At 37.0% G+C, this 20583-nt stretch overlaps 1 protein-coding gene across 1 annotated transcript in view; it reads left to right on the forward strand.

Annotated features, from left to right (window-relative positions):
* NFXL1 (nuclear transcription factor, X-box binding like 1) overlaps nucleotides 1-20583 on the forward strand; it is a 73995-nt gene that overhangs the window by 6694 nt on the left and 46718 nt on the right. Inside the window, exons 4-11 of the mRNA XM_030313914.1 lie at nucleotides 8762-8871; nucleotides 11144-11277; nucleotides 14162-14340; nucleotides 14573-14734; nucleotides 15074-15174; nucleotides 15862-15976; nucleotides 17124-17248; nucleotides 17933-18055. Of these exons, the coding sequence (XP_030169774.1) occupies nucleotides 8762-8871; nucleotides 11144-11277; nucleotides 14162-14340; nucleotides 14573-14734; nucleotides 15074-15174; nucleotides 15862-15976; nucleotides 17124-17248; nucleotides 17933-18055 (1049 nt within the window). The remainder of the gene's footprint in view (nucleotides 1-8761; nucleotides 8872-11143; nucleotides 11278-14161; nucleotides 14341-14572; nucleotides 14735-15073; nucleotides 15175-15861; nucleotides 15977-17123; nucleotides 17249-17932; nucleotides 18056-20583) is intronic.

Here is a 20583-nt window from a genome sequence, read left to right on the forward strand (position 1 = left end):
TGGGAATACATTCTTCTTGGTCATGGTGAATGATTCTAATGTAATGTTGGGTTTGGTTTGCTAGTATTTTATTGAGAATTTTTGCATCCATATTTATCAGGGATAACTGGCCTGTAGTTCTTTTTTTTAGTGGAGTCTTTATCTGGTTTTGGTATCAGAGTAATGCTGACCTCAGAGTATGAATTTGGAAGTTTTCCTTCCTTTTCTATTTTTGAAATAGTTTGAGAAGAATAGGTATTAACTCTTCATTAGATACTGGTAAAATTTGCCTGTGAAGCCATCTGGCCCTGGACTTTTGTTTGTTGGGAGATTTTTTATTACCATTGAATTTCTTTGCTGGTTATCTGTCTGTTCAAGTTTTCTATTCCTGTTTCAGTTTTGGTAGTTTATATGTTTCTAGGAATTTATCCGTTTCTTCCAGATTGTCCAATTTGTTGGCATATGGTTTTTCATAATATTCTGCTGTAATTTTTGCATTTCTGTGGTTTTGGCTGAGATCTCTCCTCCTCATTTGTGATTTTATTTATTTGGGTCCTTTCTCTTTTTGATATGTCTGGCTTGAGGTTTATCAATTTTATTATTTTTTTTTCAAGGAACCAGCTCCTTCTTTCATTGATCTGTTATATTACTTTTTTAGTTTTTATCACTTATTTCTGCTCCAACCTCTCTTATTTCCTGTCTTTTGCTGGCTTTTGGCTTTGTTTGTTCTTTTTCTAGCTCCTTTAGATGTAAAGTTAGGTTGTTTATTTGAGATTTTCCTTATGGTGGGCTTGTATTGCTATATACTTCCCTCTTAGCACTACTTTTGCTGCATCCCAAAGGTTTTGGACCAATGTGTTTTCATTTTCCTTTGTTTCCACATATATTCTTTATTTCTTCTTTAATTTCCTGGTTGACTCATTCATTCTTTAGTAGGATGTTCTTTAACCTCCATGTATCTGTGGTCTTTCCAGATTTTTTTCTTGTGGTTGATTTCAAGTTTCTTATCGTTGTGGTCAGAAAATATGCATGGCATGATCTCAGCCTTTTTGTGCTTGTTGAGGCTTGATTTGTGACCTAGTATATGATCTGTTCTGGAGAATGTCCGAAGTGCACTTGAAAAGAATGTGTATTCTGCTGCTTTAGGGTAGAATGTTCTGAATATATCTGTTAAGTCCATTTGGTCCGTGTGTCATTCAAAGCCATTGTTTTCTTGTTGATTTTCTGTTAGATGATCTGTTCATTGATGTATGTGGGATGTTAAAGTCCCCTAATATTACTGTATTATTATCAATGGGTTCCTTTATATTTGCTACCATTTTATATATTTGGGTGCTTCCACATGTTGGGTGCATAAATATTTACAATTGGTAGATCTTGTTGAATTGTCCTTTTTATTATGAAACAGTGCCATTTTCATGTCTTGTTATAGTCTTTGGTTTAAAGTGTAGTTTTTCCAATGTAAGTATTGCTACTGTGACTTTCTTTTGATTTCTATTTGCATGATAGATGTTTCTCCACCCCTCGCTTTCAATCTGCAGATGTCTTTAGGTCTAAAATGAGTCTCTTGTAGGCAGCATATAGATGGGTCTTGTTTTTTTAATCCATTTTGATACCCTGTATCTTTTGATTGGCACATTTAGTCCATTTATATTCAGAGTAATTATTGATATGTATTTAGTCCCATTTTATTATTTGTTTTGTCATTGTTTCTGGAGATTTTCTCTGATCCTTTCTTGTCTTTGTCACTTTTGGTCTTTCCTTTTCACTCAAAGAGTCCTCTTTAATATTTCTTGCAGGGCTGGTTTTATGGTCAAGAACTCCTTTAGTTTTTGTTTGTCTGGGAAACTCTTTATCTTTTCCTTCTATTCTGATAGCCTTGCTGGATAGAGTATTCATGGCTGCAGATTTTTGCCATTCAGCACTTTGAGTATATCATGTGACTCCCTTCTGGCTTGCCAACTTTCAGTTGAGAAATCTGCAGCTAGCCGTATAGGTCTTCCCTTGTAAGTTAAGGACTTCTTTTCCTGCTTTTAAGATTTTTTTCTTTATCACTGTATTTTGCAAATTTGGCCTGCTTTTGATGATTTTGATGGGAGTTCTTTCTGCCTCCGGGATCTGGATGGGTGTTTTTTTCTCCAGATTAGGAAAGGTTTCAGCTATGATTTCCTCAAATAAATTTTCTGCACCCTGTTCTCTCTCTTCTTCTTCTGGGACTCCTTTAATATGAATGTTATTACATCTGATGGAGTCACTGAGTTCCCTCAGTCTTATCTCATGATCCATAATTCTTCTTTTTCTCTTTGTTCAGCTTCATTATTTCCATTATATTGTCTTCTATGTCATTTATTCATTGCTCTGCTTCTTCCAGCCTTGTGTTCATCGTATTAAGCCTGTTACCAATCTCAGTTATTATATTTTTAATTTCTGACTGATTCTTTTTTTAACTCTTTCATCCCTGCAGTAAGGGTCTCCCTGATGTCTCCCATTCTTTTCTCAAGCCCAGTGATTATCCTTACGATTGTTGCTTTAAATTCTCCATCAGGCATGTTACACATACCTGTTTCGCTTAGATCTCTGGCTGTGACTTTATCTTGTTCTTTCATTTGGGATGAATTCCAACATCTTGACATTCTAAGTCTCTGCCTTCTTCTTTGTGTTAGAAAAGGCTGTGTGTTTCCTGCTTCTGAGAGTAATGGCTTTATGAAGAAGAGGTCATGTAAGTGTCCAGGGCCTGGTACCTCAGGGAGTGTCTCTGGTGTGTGCTGCCTGCACCCTGCTATTGTGTTTTGGTTGCTCTATTCTTCAGGCCAGTCATCTACAGAGGCTGTCCTTGCCTGCAGTGGACAGTGTTTGGACCTTAGCCAGAATGTGGCAAATTTTAACTAGGTGTGCTCTGGTCTGCTTGTTAAGTGAGATCTGATACTACTTCCACTAGACTGAAGCTCTGAGAACTCTGGTTAGGAGATGTGGTATGGGCGGGGTTTCTTCTGGTCTTCTGGGGAAGGAGCCTGCTGTGCTAGGACTGAAGCAAGCTTGCCTGAGAGCGGCAGTCCCGCCAGAGCACAAGGGTGTGGGACTTTGTATATAAGCAGGTTAGGCAGTCAGTGTTGGTGCTGTGCTGCTTTACCACAGGTGGCTCTGTGTTTATACTGGGGGGTGGGGGAGGGAAATGGCACGAGCTGGCTCCTTTGTCCCTAGGGAGACATCTCTGAACACTGCCTCTTAGGAATACACTCCAGGAGGAGTGAATAATCTCCTCCTTGTGTGCCCCAGGTGTTTTTCAGATCACTGTTTCCATGCTGCCTGACCCCAAGCCATTTGCCTGCCTTCTCTCCGAGAACAGTGCATGCAGTGCTGTCAGGGCTCTGTGCCAGCCAAGCCCTATGACCTTTAAAACTCTAGTATTTAATCTCTACTGGTTACAAGAACTCATGAAGATCAGCCCTTCTCGTTTTCCCAGCCAGTGGTTTTGGGGACAGTTCTAGTGCATTCTGCTATGTGCTCCTCTCCCTTGACTTTCTCTGGGACCAGGGCTCCCTCCCCTCCTCAGTACTTGTGATCCGTTTCTCCCCTAAACCATGTCTCCGCACTGCCTATTCTTCAGTGTGGCTTCTTCTTTCCCTTTAATTATGGAATTTGTTTTGTCAGTCTTCAGGTTGATTTCTGGGGTATTTAGAAGATTTGATAGTATCTAGTCACGTTTGAGGGAAGAGATGAGCCTAGGGTACTCTGTCGCTGTCTTAGTTCACCCTAAATTGACTTTTTTGACATCAATGAATATATATTTCTGATGTTTATACGTTAAAAAAATGTTTTTAATTTTTATTTTAGAGAGAGACACACAGAGTAGGAGTTCAGGAGGGGCAGGCAGAGGGGGAGACGCAGAATCCAAAGCAGGCTCTAGGCTATGAGCTGTCAGCACAGAGCCCTATGCGGGGCTCGAATTCAGGCGCTGTGAGATCATGACCTGAGCTGAAGTCAGAGGCTCAACACTGAGCCATCCAAGCACTCTATATTTCTGACTTTCAAAAAACTAGTCTATATGGAATAGTTGTTGCATTTTAATTTTTTTTTTTTTTTAACGTTTTCTTTATTTTTGAGACAGGGAGAGACAGAGCATGAACAGGGGAGGGTCAGAGAGAGGGAGACACAGAATCTGAAACAGGCTTCAGGCTCTGAGCTGTCAGCACAGAGCCCGACGCGGGGCTCGAACCCACAGATGGAGCAATCATGACCTGAGCCGAAGTTGGCCGCTCAACCGACTGAGCCACCCAGGCACCCCAGTTGTTGCATTTTAAGAATGAGCATTTTGTATCGTTTTGTGCATTTTATTATTTGAGTTACATGTTCTAGAACACTAATTTTTCCATAGAGCAAATAGAATGGCGGTGTCCCTTATAGGCTTAGAAGTTCTCCTGTATGTGTAATTGGCAGTTCATTAGATTCTGGAGGGGGATGTCAAAGTTCTCTGAAATGCATGGGATCAAGTTGTCCCCAGTTATGATTTGGTTGGGCTGGAGTACTTTATTCCCTTAAATCTATTCTTCATTTTTCTGTTTTTCATTGTGTTAAATGTGTTTTGAAGTCAATTTCATTTCTTCACTTTATTCCTTTATATCTTAAAAAATTGATTTTATACTTTTTTGAGAGCTAAGTCTTCTCATATTTGATGTGTACAGTCACATTAAATGTTGTATGTATCTGGTTTACCCTCTTTAAAAAAAAAAATGTTTGTTTAGTTTGAGAGGGACCACAAATGGAGGAGGGACAGAGAGAGAGAGAGAGAGAGATTGAGATTGAGAATCCCCAGCAGACTCTGTGCTGTCAGTGCCGAGCCCGTCTCAGGGCTCAGTCCCATGAATTGTGAGATGACCTGAGCCAAAATCAAGACTCGGAAGCTTAAGTTCAAGTCCTGCATCGGGCTCTCTGCTGTCAGCACAGAGCCCGTTTCGATCCTCTGTTTCCCTCTCTCTCTGCCCCTCCCCTGCTCACGTGCTCGCGCTCTCTCTCTCTCTCTCTCTGTCTCTCAAAAATAAATAAAAACATTTTTAAAAAAAGAAAAAAAGAGTCAGAAGTTTAACCAACTGAGCTGCCCAGGCACCTCCTGGGTTACTCTTAATACCACATTTGTTTATGAGAGAAGAGGGCCTGTGTGTGCTGTGTGTGCTGCTGTGAAGGATTTGGTACTAAGCATAAAAACAGATAATTTTAAATTTAAGTGTTTTAACATTTTATACTTAAAGACATTATTGGAAAGATGCTTGTATGTGTTGTCAACATTAGTTAGTTGCCTGAGTGTTCTGATGGCATCATGAGGGCACATATTGTCAGGTAGATTTTACCCTATCTGCTAAAGAATTGAGATCAGGAACCTTCTTTAAAGTCTGGCTCAGCCACTGTAGGTTGATAAAGTGTGACCTTTATCAACTGGCTCAGCCAGGTTAGTTGATGAAGAGGTAATTTGAGTTTAGTAAGTTTCTTTCTTCTGGAGGACATTATAGGAAGCAACCTTAAGAAGTTTCCTGCCTTAAGAAGACCTTACTTAAAATAGTCTAGATAGAGAGAAGTTTTATTTTAAATAGAAAATTGAGTACTTTAACTCAGTATTTCTTTGTAGTGTTGAAAAAACATTTTTTATGTATAAGTTACTAATTTTTGGTCTGGCTTTCGTCTTAAAGTGTTAAGGCAATTTTTCTTACATTGTTTTTTGTCAAATCCATAAATATTTTGATTCTTGTTCCTTTGTGTTCTCTACCTATATCAAAGGAGGGAAATCTTACTACTTGATTTAAGAACAATAAATGTTAGAGTAATGAGGTGTTTCCCATCTCACTTTAGTGAATTAAATGGCAGAACTTTGCCAAAGAAGTTCATTCTTTTTGTCTGAGTCCCGCCTTTGTATTTTCATGACGTTTCTCTCAAATTTCAGAGTTGCATGGTCACCTTCCCAATGGATGTCTCTATCTTGTTGACCCATGGACATACTGAACATCTGTTGAAAGATAACTTATTTCTTCTCTTGTTTTGTTTACTTCAGCACCAGAATTTTTTCACCCAAGCCAGAAATCTGGGCACAGTGATGGCATAGACATAACATGAGTGTGTCTCATCCAGTACCATTCCTCCCCTCTGCCCATGTCAGACATCTCATCAAACACAGCACCCTTTCCTTTGAATGTTGGCATGAATGTTGGCGTTTAAAAGCAGCACAATCTAATTGTCACCAAGCCCTGCTGAGTTTTACTTCCTATATTTCTCAACTCCACCCTTTTTCTCCCCACATGCCATAATTGCCTAATTCAGTCCTCTACAGCTGTTTAATATGTGGATTAAATCTGTATAACTTTATGAGATAGATACTACTATTGCTATCATTACTGTTTTAAAGATGAGAAAACAGACAGGAACAGGTAAGTTGTTGAAAGTCATTTTTTGCTTTATCTGCTGCAACTGCCTCTTAACTGGTACTTGAGGCTTCTGGTCTTGGCCTCCTTTGACTCCTCTTTCTTCTGTTGCCAGAGTGATCTTTTTAAAATGCATGACTTCAAATGCCAGGCTATCCACTATGACATCTTGGACAGTATACCTAATCCCACAGCCAAACTTCAATACACTTTTCAAAGAAATCTTAAATAAATTTTATAAATATAAGGTTGGACTTTATTTTGTTAAAACCTGTTCCATCATGTTCTCAAATTCTGTTTTACATGTGAGCTGTTAAATTAGGTGAAATTTAAAATGTTTTACAGTTGGGGCGCCTGGGTGGCTCAGTCGGTTGAGCGTCTGACTTCAGCTCGGGTCATGATCTCGTGGTTTGTGGGTTCAAGCCCCGCATCGGGCTCTGCGCTGACAGCTCAGAGCCTGAAGTCTGCTTTGGATTCTGTGTCTCCCTCTCTCTCTGCCCCTCTCCACTTGTGCACGCATGCTCGCTCGCTCTCTCAAAAATAAATAAACATTAAAAAAAATAATAAAATGTTTTACAGTTGACCCTTGAACAACATGGGCTTGAGCTGTGGGTCCACTTATTTGTGTTTTTTTTAAAAATAAATTTATGTACAGTATTGTAAATGCATTTTCTCTTCCTTATGATTTTGTTAATAACATTTCCTATTTTCTAACTTGAGAATATAGCATGTAATACATACACAACATATGAAATATGTGTTAATTGATTATGTTATCAGTAAGGCTTCTGGTCGGCAGTTGGCTACTAGTAGTTAAGTTCTAGGGAGTCACAAGCTATATACCCAGATTTTTGACTGCATGGTTGTTCAGGGGTCAGCTGTCCATTTGTTAAAGCCATCTATGTTGAAAAGCAAAGGAAGCTCACAGAATATGATCATTGAGTCTGCCTTTAAGGATACTCTTTAAACTTCAATGTTTATTTAAAATAAAGCAATCGTGGGGCGCCTGGGTGGCGCAGTCGGTTAAGCGTCCGACTTCAGCCAGGTCACGATCTCGCGGTCCGTGAGCTCGAGCCCCGCGTCAGGCTCTGGGCTGATGGCTCAGAGCCTGGAGCCTGTTTCCGATTCTGTGTCTCCCTCTCTCTCTGCCCCTCCCCCGTTCATGCTCTGTCTCTCTCTGTCCCAAAAATAAATAAACGTTGAAAAAAAAAATTAAAAAAAAAAAAAGCAATTGTCTTTAATAATTTTATAATTTATAGTTATGGGAGTGAATTTATGTATATTTTGTTTAATATTCTAAATTATATTTGTTTATAGAGCAAGTTAGCAAGGTAGAGCAAGTTTTTGTAAAGTGCTGTGTTTACTTGGGTGATTTCAGAAAGTAAAGAATTAGCCACGTGTCCTTTTTATTTGACTTTTCTCTTTGGTGACTTAAGTTTTGGTTTGAACCATTGTATTGCCGTGATAGTTTATGCCATTTGTCTACTTTTCTTCGAGATTCAGTTAACCTCTATTGAGGAATCTTTATTGTACCAAGGGCATGTAGTTTTATTTCTCTTACACTAAAGTGACTCAGATTATTAGAGATCGTATGCTTTGAGGTAGTTTTTCAGCCTGTTACTTCTTGGATCTCTTGTAGTAACATTTAGAGGCAGCATAGCATAGTGGTCAAGTAAGGCTCACGTTTAGTCAGACTGAAGTTACTTAATTGTTCTCACATCAGTTTTCTCATCTGTAAAATGAAGATAAAAATAGCTTATTTAATCCCACTAAAATACAAATAGTATAGTGCCTATCAAATAAATGCTCAATAATTGCTTACAGAAAATACAGTTTGGTAGTATTTTCTAAGAAGTTCATGTTCCCCTTTTAAGTAAAGTTGTGAACATAATTTAATGAAACAAGGTTATCATAGTGCAACGACCTTGGGATCACTTCATTTAACACGTTTTATTAAGAGTATACTGTGTCAGCACACACACTTATATTTAGGCTAAATGGCTCTGCTGAGCTTTGACTTTCCAGCTTCTTTCACTTTGCTTTTAGGTGTGCTTTTCCTTAGTTACTGGACATCTTGGAGCTCTTGCCTATGGCTCTGCCCCCACCAAATTTGCTAAGGACGGTAATAGCAGTAAAAGCAAGTATGTTCTGAGAGGGCGGATGTACTGTTTTTAAATCAAGTACATAAGATTTAATGCATGTACTTTGTGACCTTTTGGCAGCTCATTGGTTGCTTTTTTTTTTTTTAACTTCTCATTTTTCAACTGTATTTCAAGCAATTGATATGGCTTCAGTCCTCAATGTGATGCTATTAGTGAGTTTGTGTTATTTTCAGATGTTGCTTAACATGAAATTTTCAATTTTTAAATTTCAAGATGGAGATATGCGTGAATTAGAGAGAACCAAACAGTACGTACATGAAGCTTTCCAAGCAGGGGCCATGACTTGCTTAATTTGTATTGCTTCAGTGAAGAGAAACCAAGCAGTAAGTTTTTCTCTTTACCTATATTAATGTATCTTCCCAAAATATCTTATTTTGCATTTATAGTTATTTATTATTTTATTTTATTTATTATTATTCTTTTGCTTATTTTTGTTAAAAAATGCTTCATTTGTGATTTTTGTTTATGAATTGATTTTCATTTTGTGAATCTGAATTTGAAAAAATTACCTCTAAAGGAGCATCCAGTATTTTTAGCACTCTTAATAAGTGAAGCAAGTATCTTCAGTTTTAATGTACACCTCAGTTTGATAAAGCATAGCATCTGTACTTTAGAGATTCCCACAAATACTAAAATGTTAAAATGCACTGTGTTTCACTACTTTCAGCAGGGTTAAAAAAAAAAGGTAGATATGGTCCCTGCCTTCAAGGAAGTAGAGCCTGGAGTGAGCTTCTCTTGTGTTGAAGACACTGTAGAAAATGGCTAGGTCACTGGGGAGAGATGGATTCAGATAAAACTCATGGACTTAGAGGTCCTGCTATGGTCTAATGGTGAAGTTATCCTTAAATAAATAAGGGCATAAATTAAAAGGGCATTAAAGAAGCAGTTAAGGGGAAGTAATGACTGAATATGGTAGACTCAGTGTTTAGATTCAGATTAATCTGCTGTTACAGCAGCATTGCCTAGACACAGAAAATCAGGCCAGATCAATTGAGTTGGTTGTGTAGAGTGAATCAGAAATTTAACATGCATTGGATAGGATAGATATAGATGGCATGTGCCTTTGGTGTCACATCTGGTGACTTACTCTGATCTCAAGTGCGGTGGGTGAATAGTTTTTCCGCATATGGTTATAGTCCCACCTTAAACACTTGCTGTGTATGTAGATTTATTTTTTTTTTAACCTTAGTCCTTTCTTCTTGGGAACTGACTCAGGTAGTACACAGGCATTGTACACAAGCACAGGGGAATTAGTGCCCCTTGGGGCAACATTCTTCCACATGGAATTAATTGGTGGATGAATGTCCCAACATCCTCTCTGCTAGGGGTTGGGGCCTGGGTAATTGAGATGCGTTTTACATGGTTCTCCACAGGGTCCCTAACAGGACTGAACTTTGGCCCTTAGTGCTAATCAGCTCAACAATTTACTATTTATTAACATTTCCTCTTCCCCACCTTGTCCCCTCATTGCTGCATACCAGTTCTTTATTCAGTCACTGCTTTAGGGCTAACTGAAACTAAGAAATTGCCTTATTTTTTTAATTCTATTGCAGTTTATGCATTATGCTACTTGTCTGATTGTATTGAATAGTTGCCAAATGTTAAAATGAAAGCAGAATTGATTTTTGTCATTGAAATGTTGGCAGGTTTTAAAAATTAAACTACTTTACTATTATTCTTCAAGTTTTAGTATGTGTATATATATATATATATATATATATATATACATATGTATGTATATATATACACACTTTTTTAATTTTTGGAATTTAACATTAAATGCTAGGTTACGAGATTTTACATAACAAAGGGGCTATGTAGAGAATATATGTACATATTATATTTCAGGATTCCTTGGTGGCATTATTTATGATTGGAAATACCTAAATGTCTAAAAAGAAATCGGTTAAATAAATGGCAATATATAAATCTACATGATACACTGTATAACTGTAAATATCATGTATGAACATAGTTAATAACAGTAAATGCTTATACATATCAGTACAGCATAACCTTATTTTTTATTTATTTATTTATTTATTTATTTATTTATTTAAATTTCTTTTTTTCAACGTTTATTTATTTTTGGGACAGAGAGAGACAGAGCATGAACGGGGGAGGGGCAGAGAGAGAGGGAGACACAGAACCTGAAACAGGCTCCAGGCTCTGAGCCATCAGCCCAGAGCCCGACGCGGGGCTCAAACTCACGGACCGCGAGATCGTGACCTGGCTGAAGTCGGACGCTTAACCGACTGCGCCACCCAGGCGCCGCAGCATAACCTTATTTTTAGAAAAGTTTGTAATATATACCAAAAACATTGGAGATCATTCAGAATGTTAGTAGTAGTTATTTCTAGCTAAATGAATCGGGGTAATGAATCGGGGTAAAAACACTTTTTATTCAAAATGTTTTACGCTTAAATAAATAGTTATGAAGAACATTTCTTCTATTAGAATGGAAGGAAAATTTTTTTTTCCTTTATACTTCGGTAGCCCTTCAAAATAATTTAATGGGATGCTCATTTTAAAGTATTGTGGAATTATCAAAGAAAATCATGGCATGCGTGTTAATTTCTGATACCTTTTTCTTAGGTTTGGAGCTGTTCAGGATGTTTCTGTATATTTCACATGCCCTGTATCCAGAAGTGGGCTAAAGATAGCCAGTTTCTAGTATCTTCTCCTTTGACAGATGACGATTTTGGAAAAAGAGATTATCCTTGGCCATGGTAACTTTTTGCTAATTTAGTTGGAACAGTAAGTTGTAAAATAAATGAAAATTGTAGCTCAAAAATTGCTTTATTGGCAGTTTCAGGATCCATGTTGGGTTTTCAATTAGTCATTTGGTTTGTGAAGTTAAGGAACTTTGGTAATGGCTTTTTCTTTCTTTTTTTTTTTTTTTTTTAAATTTGTGTAACTACTTGATCCTTTCGAGAACTAATAAAGCGTTCAGACTTTTTCTTCTGCAAAACGACTCCTTAATTATCCTTTTTAAAGAACTTTCATTTCTTTAAAATTCTATAGGACTAGAATCCTCCATAATTCTGGTACTTCTTTTCTGGAGTTACTGTTAGTATACATTAATTAGTATCACCTTGTAGAAGACTGTCATCTAATGTATTTTGATCGTAGCCTTCCCGGGTTTATCTCTGAAATCTCTCAAACTGCAGGTGTATGTTATCCAGCCTTACCAGTTTCTCCACATTTATTTATTAGTATGCTTATTGTTGATGAGTATTTGTGAACTTCTGTTACATTTCCAGAAAGAATTGGGGTGTGGAGAATTTATATCTCTGCTAAATAAAGATAATAAGAAATTAATCCATACTGGCAGCTCAGAGGGTAGATTTACTGTCAGGGTAATGAAGCATAAACTTTAGGGATTCTGTGTTCATATAAATATTCACTTTTGTAACTTATATTTGTAATTTTGTGTTCTTTTTCTTAACAGAGGTGCCCAAATTGTGTAAGATTCAGACCTCAGAAAATCTGGATCCATATTGGACCTCCCCTTTTTACTACAAATACTGATACATTTGTAAAATTGTGGTAGTGTAGTTTTTAAAAAACATTTAGACGCGCTACTTTAAAAATAATTCTCCGCATTCTGTGAGGGTTTATATTCCCATGTTAATAATGGGGATATTGAAGTTGATAAAGCAAATTGATATGTTCAGCCTTCTCTCTTAAGTGGTGAAGCCAGCATTTGAAACCTAGGATTTCTGACTTCTAAATTCAGTGCTTTCTCTATTCTACTGAGTTCTCGCTTGTAGTACTACTTTTAGAGATATTATTTGTTTTCTCTTCAATGAATATTAGCTTCTCTGAAACATTTTAAAATTTCGGTCTATATTTGTTTTGCTACTCCATCTTATTTATTTGTGGGAGAATTTCAGTGTTCAATAGGTACAGAATTGAACTAGATACTCTGGCTTAGTTTTAGAGATCTAAACTTTGTGTATACTTTTTATCACCCTTGCTCTTCTCACTTCTTTTTTAAGAGGTCATTTTGCCACAGTGCTAGGAAGTAACCAGTTAAGAGATGAATGAACTGCTACTCTTCACTTAAATCTAAAAGGAACAAAAAATTGAATCAACCGTGTAGTAGTAATCTTGCATTCTGTACTTCACCTTTCTTAAGAAGGAAAATCAATGACTAGTCTGGATTTTGTTTAATCCTTATCAAGATGGAGCTAGAACTTGATAAAAATATTAATGGTTTTAAATTGGTTGTTTTTGTGGAATTCAAACATTTAAAATATATGTTTCTATTAAGATATTGCTTGTTTATAAATAAGATATGGCCTAATTACATTTCATTATTGCATGCCATTATTTTAAATAACACATGCATTTGCACATAATGTCCTTATCTCTCCCAGTCTCTTGGAGCAATTCAGCCTCACTGTTGGGCAGGCAGTATTAGGGTTTTGTGAGTTGCGTTTTAGTCATCCATATCTAGCCTTATTTAAAGTACACATCCCCCTCCGCACTAGCTTAGAGGAATGTAGCCATTTGTCCTTTAGTAAAGGAAAATTATAACTCTTCCAGCAAAATTCTAGAGGAGCGTCTAAATGAATGTTTAAATGAGACATGGTATTTTGTTTTTGATTTTTGATTACAAGAACAAATATCTGTCATTATTCTGAATATTTTTGTGAAAAAAATATTATTTTGGAAACAGAACATGTTCTCAGGACAACGAGAATATATATGATACAAGAGAAAGTGATGACATGACTTTTTCCAGTATAGTGTACTAACTGTACTCATTTGTCTGCAGGATAGTAAGGGTTAGAGCATCTTTTTAGAATGAAGTGATGTATGATCTACAAGTGAATTTGATAGAGCTTAAGGTTAACGTGCTCTTTAAAAATCTTACTAGGTAAGAATCTGCTTTAACAGAGGATATGAGACAATATTTGAACTTTCTTTGGGGCACATTTGGAATATATCTATTTTGTATTAGATGTAGAAACATTCATTCTTTAAAGGATATTCCCCTTTAATTGTGGATTTTAGGCAAGTTTCTTGATGCTGCATTGCCTGCCTATAATCTGGTTTCTCTCTTCTGTTCACAGTTGCCAGTATATTTTACTTATTTGCACATCACCCAACCAAACTTTTAAAACATTGAGCTTTATAAAAATTAGAGTGAATACCTCAGGAATAAAGTTCATCTGCTTAGTAGAAAGCTAATGTGCCTATCTTTTTGTAGCTTCATTCTAACTATGTTTCATATAGCACCAACTAGTCACATGTGGTTATTTAAATTTTGAAAAATTATGAAAATTTCTGTTTCTTCCTTAATTGTATGTATCAGCTACATTTTAAGTGCTCATTGGTCGTATGTGGCTAATGTCTACTGTCCTGGACATGGCAGGTAGTAGAACAGTTCCATCATCTCAAGAAATCATATTGGACAGAGCTGTTCTAGATTGTTGAAAACGGCTTTTGTAAAATCTTATTTCATACTAACATAAAGATGGAGTGGGTGGTACATTAACATAAAATTGAGTATATTGTACTCAGTGTATTTATATTTCTTTCCCTCGTGTCACTTTTAAAAAATGAAATTCATTTCATAATTTTATTATTATTATTTTTTTGTAGTCCAAAATGTAGATTTGAATACAAGCGATCTGACACACCTAGTAGGTACTACTGCTACTGTGGAAAAGTAGAAGATCCACCTTTGGATCCATGGCTTGTGCCTCATTCATGTGGCCAAGTATGTGAGAGAGAATTTAAACCTCCTTGTGGCCATAAGTGTTTGCTCCTCTGTCATCCAGGTGAGCTATATATCACATTTCTGATTATTCGTGGGTGGTTATTTCTTATGTTGAGGCAAAAAAAAAAATTGTGAAGGTTTAATTCCGAGCTTACGTGTACGTAAGAAGGTATCAGAAGGGAATGGTTTTTAAGGCATCACTAAAGACAGCTTTACAAATTACTGGTAGGTGTAGGAATTGAAAGTTTTAAATTTTGACTTACGATTTTGTTTTTCCTTTCATTGGATTCTAGGTCCCTGCCCTCCTTGTCCAAAGATGGTCACAACTACTTGTTACTGTAAGAAAGCAAAACCGATCCCTCGTAGGTGCAGTGCCAAAGAATGGTCCTGTCAGCTTCCGTGTGGGCGCAAGTTGCTTTGTGGACAACATAAATGTGAAAGTCCTTGTCATGCAGGTAAAAGGTCATACCTCTAAGGTGTTTTGACTTTTTACATAAAAATCAAAGCAGCGTTGGGGCACCTGGGTGGCTCAGTTGATTAACGTGTCCGACTTCGGCTCAGGTCATGAGCTCGCGGTCTGTGAGTCGAGCCCTGCATCAGGCGCCGTGCTGACAGCTCAGAGCCTGGAGTCTGCTTCAGATTCTGTGTCTCCCTCTCTCTCCGCCCCTCCCCTGCTTGTGCTCTCTGTCTCTCTCTCTTTCAAAAATAAATAAACATTAAAAAATTTTTTTAAATCAAAGCAGTGTTTATTGTTTTTATAACGTTTCTATGCTAATTTATCATTGTGACTTTAGGAAATTGTCCTCCCTGTCCACGAGTCAGTAGACAAAAGTGTGTCTGTGGGAAACAAGCCGCTGAAAGAAGCTGTGCCAGTCCACTGTGGCACTGTGATCAAGTAAGTGCATGTGCATTTGGAGGGCTGGGAAGTAAAGACTGCAGAGAGCATAAGCAGTTAGAGGTGCTAATTAGGTTTAGTTGGATAAAAGGAGAAGAATGGTGACTCAAATGAATTACTTTCATGTTTCAGGAAACTGTTTTCCAATTTAATACAATTTTAATTACTGGGAGAAATTTTCTTTTTCAAATTAATAGCTATTTGTTGAATTTTGGATTTAGTACATACGTGCTCTGCTTCTTGCTGTCTCTCCCACCTTCCTTGTCTTTCCCTTCTCTTGAACTGACACCACTCTCTTCTTAACTTCATCCAGTTGAGGAAGTAGGATTGATTTTGTAGATTGTCCAAGAATTGACATGGTTTTCGTACCATTTGGAATTCTTTGGTAGATGGCCATGTGAAGCTATATGTACTTTTTTCCTTTTATTTTTAGAATATACCCTTTGGTACATAGGAAACGTGTGTGTATGTATGTGTGTGTGTTTGGTACATAGGAAACGTGTGTGTATGTATGTGTGTGTGTGTGTGTGTGTATGTATGTGTATATGTTTACATGTATATGACACGTGTAAGATACAAAGCATAATAGGAAGAACATAAGTTGCTAATGATCAAAAAATGAGTTATGTGCACAAAGGCTTTGTAACTTTTAAGTCCTTCACTATTGCTTGTTGCATTTTATTTTAGGTATGTGGAAAAACACTGCCATGTGGTCATCATACATGTGAGCAAGTTTGCCATGTTGGTGCTTGTGGACAATGTCCTCGATCTGGGAAAAGGTTCTGTCCATGTCAGAAGTCAAGTAAGGCTTTTTTTTAAACCTTTAATGGAATATGATTATCATGTTCATTAGAGTACTTTCCTAATTAAATTAGACTTCTCTGGGAGTTCATAATGTAGTTTTGGTAATAATACAAATATGATACTAGATTTCTTTACGTTTGGTGAAAGGACAATATAATTTGGTGGGTTAAGAACTCAGACTTTGGAGTCAGGCATGTCCTGGTTCAAAACCCACGTTCATGAAATGATAGTTTTCTAAAGTTAAATGGGGACAGTAATAGTACCTTCCTTATAAAATAAAGAGAATGAAATGATAAAATGCACATAAAGTATTTGATGTAGTGCCTGGCAATAAAGGAAACCTCATGATCAGAGACTTGTCATTATTATGTATTAGGTTACAGATGAATTTAACTTTTGGCTGCTTTGAGATAAGGCACAGAAGGTTGTAGTTTGAGTCTTTGACTCTGTACCAGCTGTACCAGCACACGTGTTTATAAGATTATTGGCAATATTTGTCTTACTATGTTTATGTTAAAGATTAGTTTCATAATGTTTTCAAGTCTACATCTTTCCTTTTTTTTCTAATCCTGTGAGGTTAAGAGCAAATTTTCCTTTTATAATTCTATAGATTGTCTAATTCTTCATAGAGGTGTACATGGTCTTACTCTTTTATTGAGATAAGTATTTCTGAAATAGTTAGCTCATATAAACACATGCTTTTTGAGGATGGTAACTTGTCATGTGTCACATTCTTTTGAAAAAACAAACTTTTTTACTAGGGATTATTTTCATTAAATGTAACTGTTGCTGGGCACCTGTGTGGCTCAGTTGGTTAAGCCTCCAGCTTTGGCTCAGGTCATGATCTCACGGTCTGTGGGTTCGAGCCCCATTGTCGGGCTCTGTGCTGACAGCTTGGAGCCTGGGGCCTGCTTCAGAGTCTGTGTCTCCCTTTCTCTCTTCCCCTCCTCTGCTCACTCTCTCTGTCTCTCTTTCTCTCTCAAAAAAGAAATAAAAAATTTTTAACTGTTTCTAAAAATTATGTACGTACACAAATTCATAGTCTAAAAGGGTTGCCATTCTTTAGGAAGTCAAAAGAATATGGCATGTTATTAGTGCTTTATAGTAATGTATCTTATTAACTTTGACTTTTTGTCTGCTCTTAGAGTTTTCTTTGCCTTGTACAGAAGATGTGCCAACTTGTGGAGACAGTTGTGACAAAGTACTTGAATGTGGAATCCATAGATGTTCACAGCGTTGTCACCGAGGTCCTTGTGAAACATGTAGACAAGTTAGTCATCTCCTGTAGTAATTAATTTTAAGAACCACCTAGCATAATATGTCAAGTGAGATTATTCTGTAATTGTTTTCCATTATTTATATAAATATCTATGTCATGATCTGTATGAGTTTAGTGACCTAATACTTATGATGGAGAAGCAAGAGAGTATGCCAACAATCAAATCTAAAAATTACCTTTTGTTTGATTGTGTTTGGTAAAAGTTTGTATGTTGTTATTTTCATAATCCAGCTCGGGGTTGGTTGTTTTCAGAAGACACTCAAGGCACTGATAAAGTTGATCTAATGATAATGAAAGAAACAAATGCCTAGAAGTGAGATGTTAAAGTTATATATGTCATTTTGGTTTTGACCATATTACTAGATAATCTAATTTCTTTTATTAAACTGAGACAAGATGTGCAGATGGTATGGTGTAACTAGATGTGATTTTAATGTGTGGTATTGTTTTACTATTTAATATCCAATTTTTACTATAATGAAATTCTATGAAGTCTTTGTTGGAGCAAAGTAAGATACAAACAATATTTTAAGGAAATTTAGCTTTATTTTTGGTAAAGCCTTTGTATGAAATTTTTATAAAACTTTTCTTCATTTTTTACTGATTATAGAGATTGCAATGTGGAAAAAAAGTCAACAGAAGTTGGTTTTAATAGCGTTTATTCGATATTTCCAGGAAGTGGAAAAGCAGTGTCGCTGTGGAAAGCATACAAAACGAATGCCATGTCATAAACCTTATCTGTGTGAAACTAAGTGTGTTAAGATGCGGGACTGTCAGAAGCATCAGTGTAGGAGAAAGGTATGTGTAGGAAGCTTGGGAAACTGAAAAACTGTCTTGAATTTGTCCTTTTTGTGCCTGTGATAAGTGTTACCATGATTTGTTCTTCAGATGTTCAAGCATATTCTTTGCTTTCCATATGAAATACTAATAAATGTTCTAGATTAATTTTTTTTATTTGAGAGAGAGAGAGAGAGAGAGCAGGGGGAGAGAGGCAGAGGGGGAGAGAGAAAGAATCTTAAGCCCACTCCACGCTCAGTGCGGAGCCTGACTGCAGGGCTTGATCCCACAACCCTGGGATTATGACCTGAGCCAAAATCAGGAGTTGGATGCTCAGCCAACTGAGCCACTCAGGCGGCTCTGTCTTAGATTAATCTTAATTGTTTATATCAGTGGGAAATCTTATCAAGTTGTTAAATGATGGGTCTTTTTGGTCCTGGACATAAGCCTTTCAACTTGGTTCCTGGGCTGTTTCTGTTCCCTGGATTTTAAGTCTTTTTTTTTTTTTTTTTTAACGTTTATTTATTTTTGAGACAGAGACAGAGCATGAATGGGGGAGGGTCTGTGAGAGAGAGGGAGACACAGAATCTGAAACAGGCTCCAGGCTCTGAGCTGTCAGCACAGAGCCCGACGCGGGGCTTGAACTCACGAACCGCGAGAACATGACCTGAGCCAAAGTCGGACGCTTAACCGACTGAGCCACCCAGGCGCCCCTGTTCCCTGGATTTTAAATCATCATAGCAGTGTTAGCATGATAGTTCATTTGGTGGTAGAGGCTTAACTTTTAGTGTTCAAATCTTATTTATAAACACTTGGTTCTATGTAAGGTTGACCGGAGTATTTTATTGAGTCTGTAGATTTGTGTTTTTTTTTGAGTCCTGTTTATCATTGTGAATTATCCCTTACCCTTCTGGTAAGGTTTTCCTGTGCCTAAATCCATTTAGATATAGTGATACCAACTTTGTTTTGTTTAACGTTAACATGAGTATCTTTTCCCATTCTTTTACTTTTAACTTATTCATATCTTATCTTTAAAGTAGATTTCCTGGGGTGCCTGGGTGGCTCAGTCATTTAAGCAACCAACTCTTGATTTCACCTCAGGTCAGGATCTCAGAGTCATGAGATCCAGCCCCGAATAGGGGAATAGGGCTCTGCACTGTGTGTGGAGCCTGCTTAAGATTCTCTCACTCCCCCTCCTTCTCTCCCCCCTCCCCTGCTCACATGCACATGTACTCTCTCTCTCTCAAAATAAAGTGGATTTCTTACAGATCACATATAGATTTTATTTTATAATACCTTCGACTTTAAACATTGACAGTCTTTGTCATTTAATTTGGCTGTAAATCATTGACATTTAATATGATCTTTGGGGCACTTGTGGGTAGGTCAGTTGGTTAAGTGCCTGACTCTTGATTTCAGCTCACGTCATGATCTCACGGTTCATGAGATTGAGCCCCACCCCCGAGCTGACAGCGCAGAGCCTGCTTGGGATTCTCTCCCTCTCTTTCTGTCCCTCTGTCACTCATGCTCACACTCTGTCTCTTCCTCGCTCTCAAAAACAAACTTGAAAAAAAGTTTTTTTAAGTTTATTTATTTTTGCTGACAGCAGCAAGCCCAATGTGGGTCTCGAACTCATGAACTGCAAGATCATGACCTGAGGTGAAGTCGGATACTCATCCGACTGAGCCACCCAGATGCCCCTCCCCCTGCTCAAAATACACTTTTAATGTGATCTTTAGTATGGTAGTATTTAAATCTGTCATTTGCTATTTATTTTCTATTTGTCCATCTGTTGTTTTTTCTTTTACCATCTTTTTGTTTTCTGTTTAAGTGAGTATTGTTTTTCCATGATTACATTTTAACTCTTTTATTGGATTCTCACACATTTTATATACGTGTATTTTATAAACTCCAAATACATTAATTTTACCTTTGCTTTAAATAGATATCTTTTAAAGAGTTTGAAAAAATAAGAAAAGTAGTCTTTTATATTTATCATCAAACTCTACTTCTGGTGCTTTTCATCCTTTTACATAGATTGGGGTTTCTGTTTTCATTTTTTTCTGTCAGCGGACTTCTTCTAACGTTTTTTGTAATGTTGGTCATGACGTCTTTCAACTTTTATAAACTACCTTTAGCCTTTGTGAAACATAGTTCTATGGTAAAATTCTAGTTTGATAACTTTTCTCCCATACTTTAAAGATGTTGCTCCATTATCATTTAGCTTGCCTTTTTTTTCCCCCCGACAAAGAGTGTGCTGTGATTGTGATCTTTCTTCCTCTGCATGTAATGCCTCTTCTTTCCTTTGGGTATTTTTAGATATTTTTCTTTATACTGTTGGTTTTCAGCAGTTTATTTGCGGTGTTCCTTCATATGGCTTTCTTTGTGTTTCTTTAGCTTAGTTTTTGTTGAGCTTCTTTGGATCTGTTTATAGTTTTTATCAAATTGTGAAATTTTCAGTCTTTGTTTCTTCAAATATTTTTCCCACGTGCACTGCCTTCTGAGACTCCAAAGACATGTATGTTATGCAGCTTGAAGTCCTACAGCTC

This window comes from Lynx canadensis, chromosome B1 (assembly GCF_007474595.2).
Source record: "Lynx canadensis isolate LIC74 chromosome B1, mLynCan4.pri.v2, whole genome shotgun sequence".
NCBI lineage: Eukaryota > Metazoa > Chordata > Mammalia > Carnivora > Felidae > Lynx > Lynx canadensis.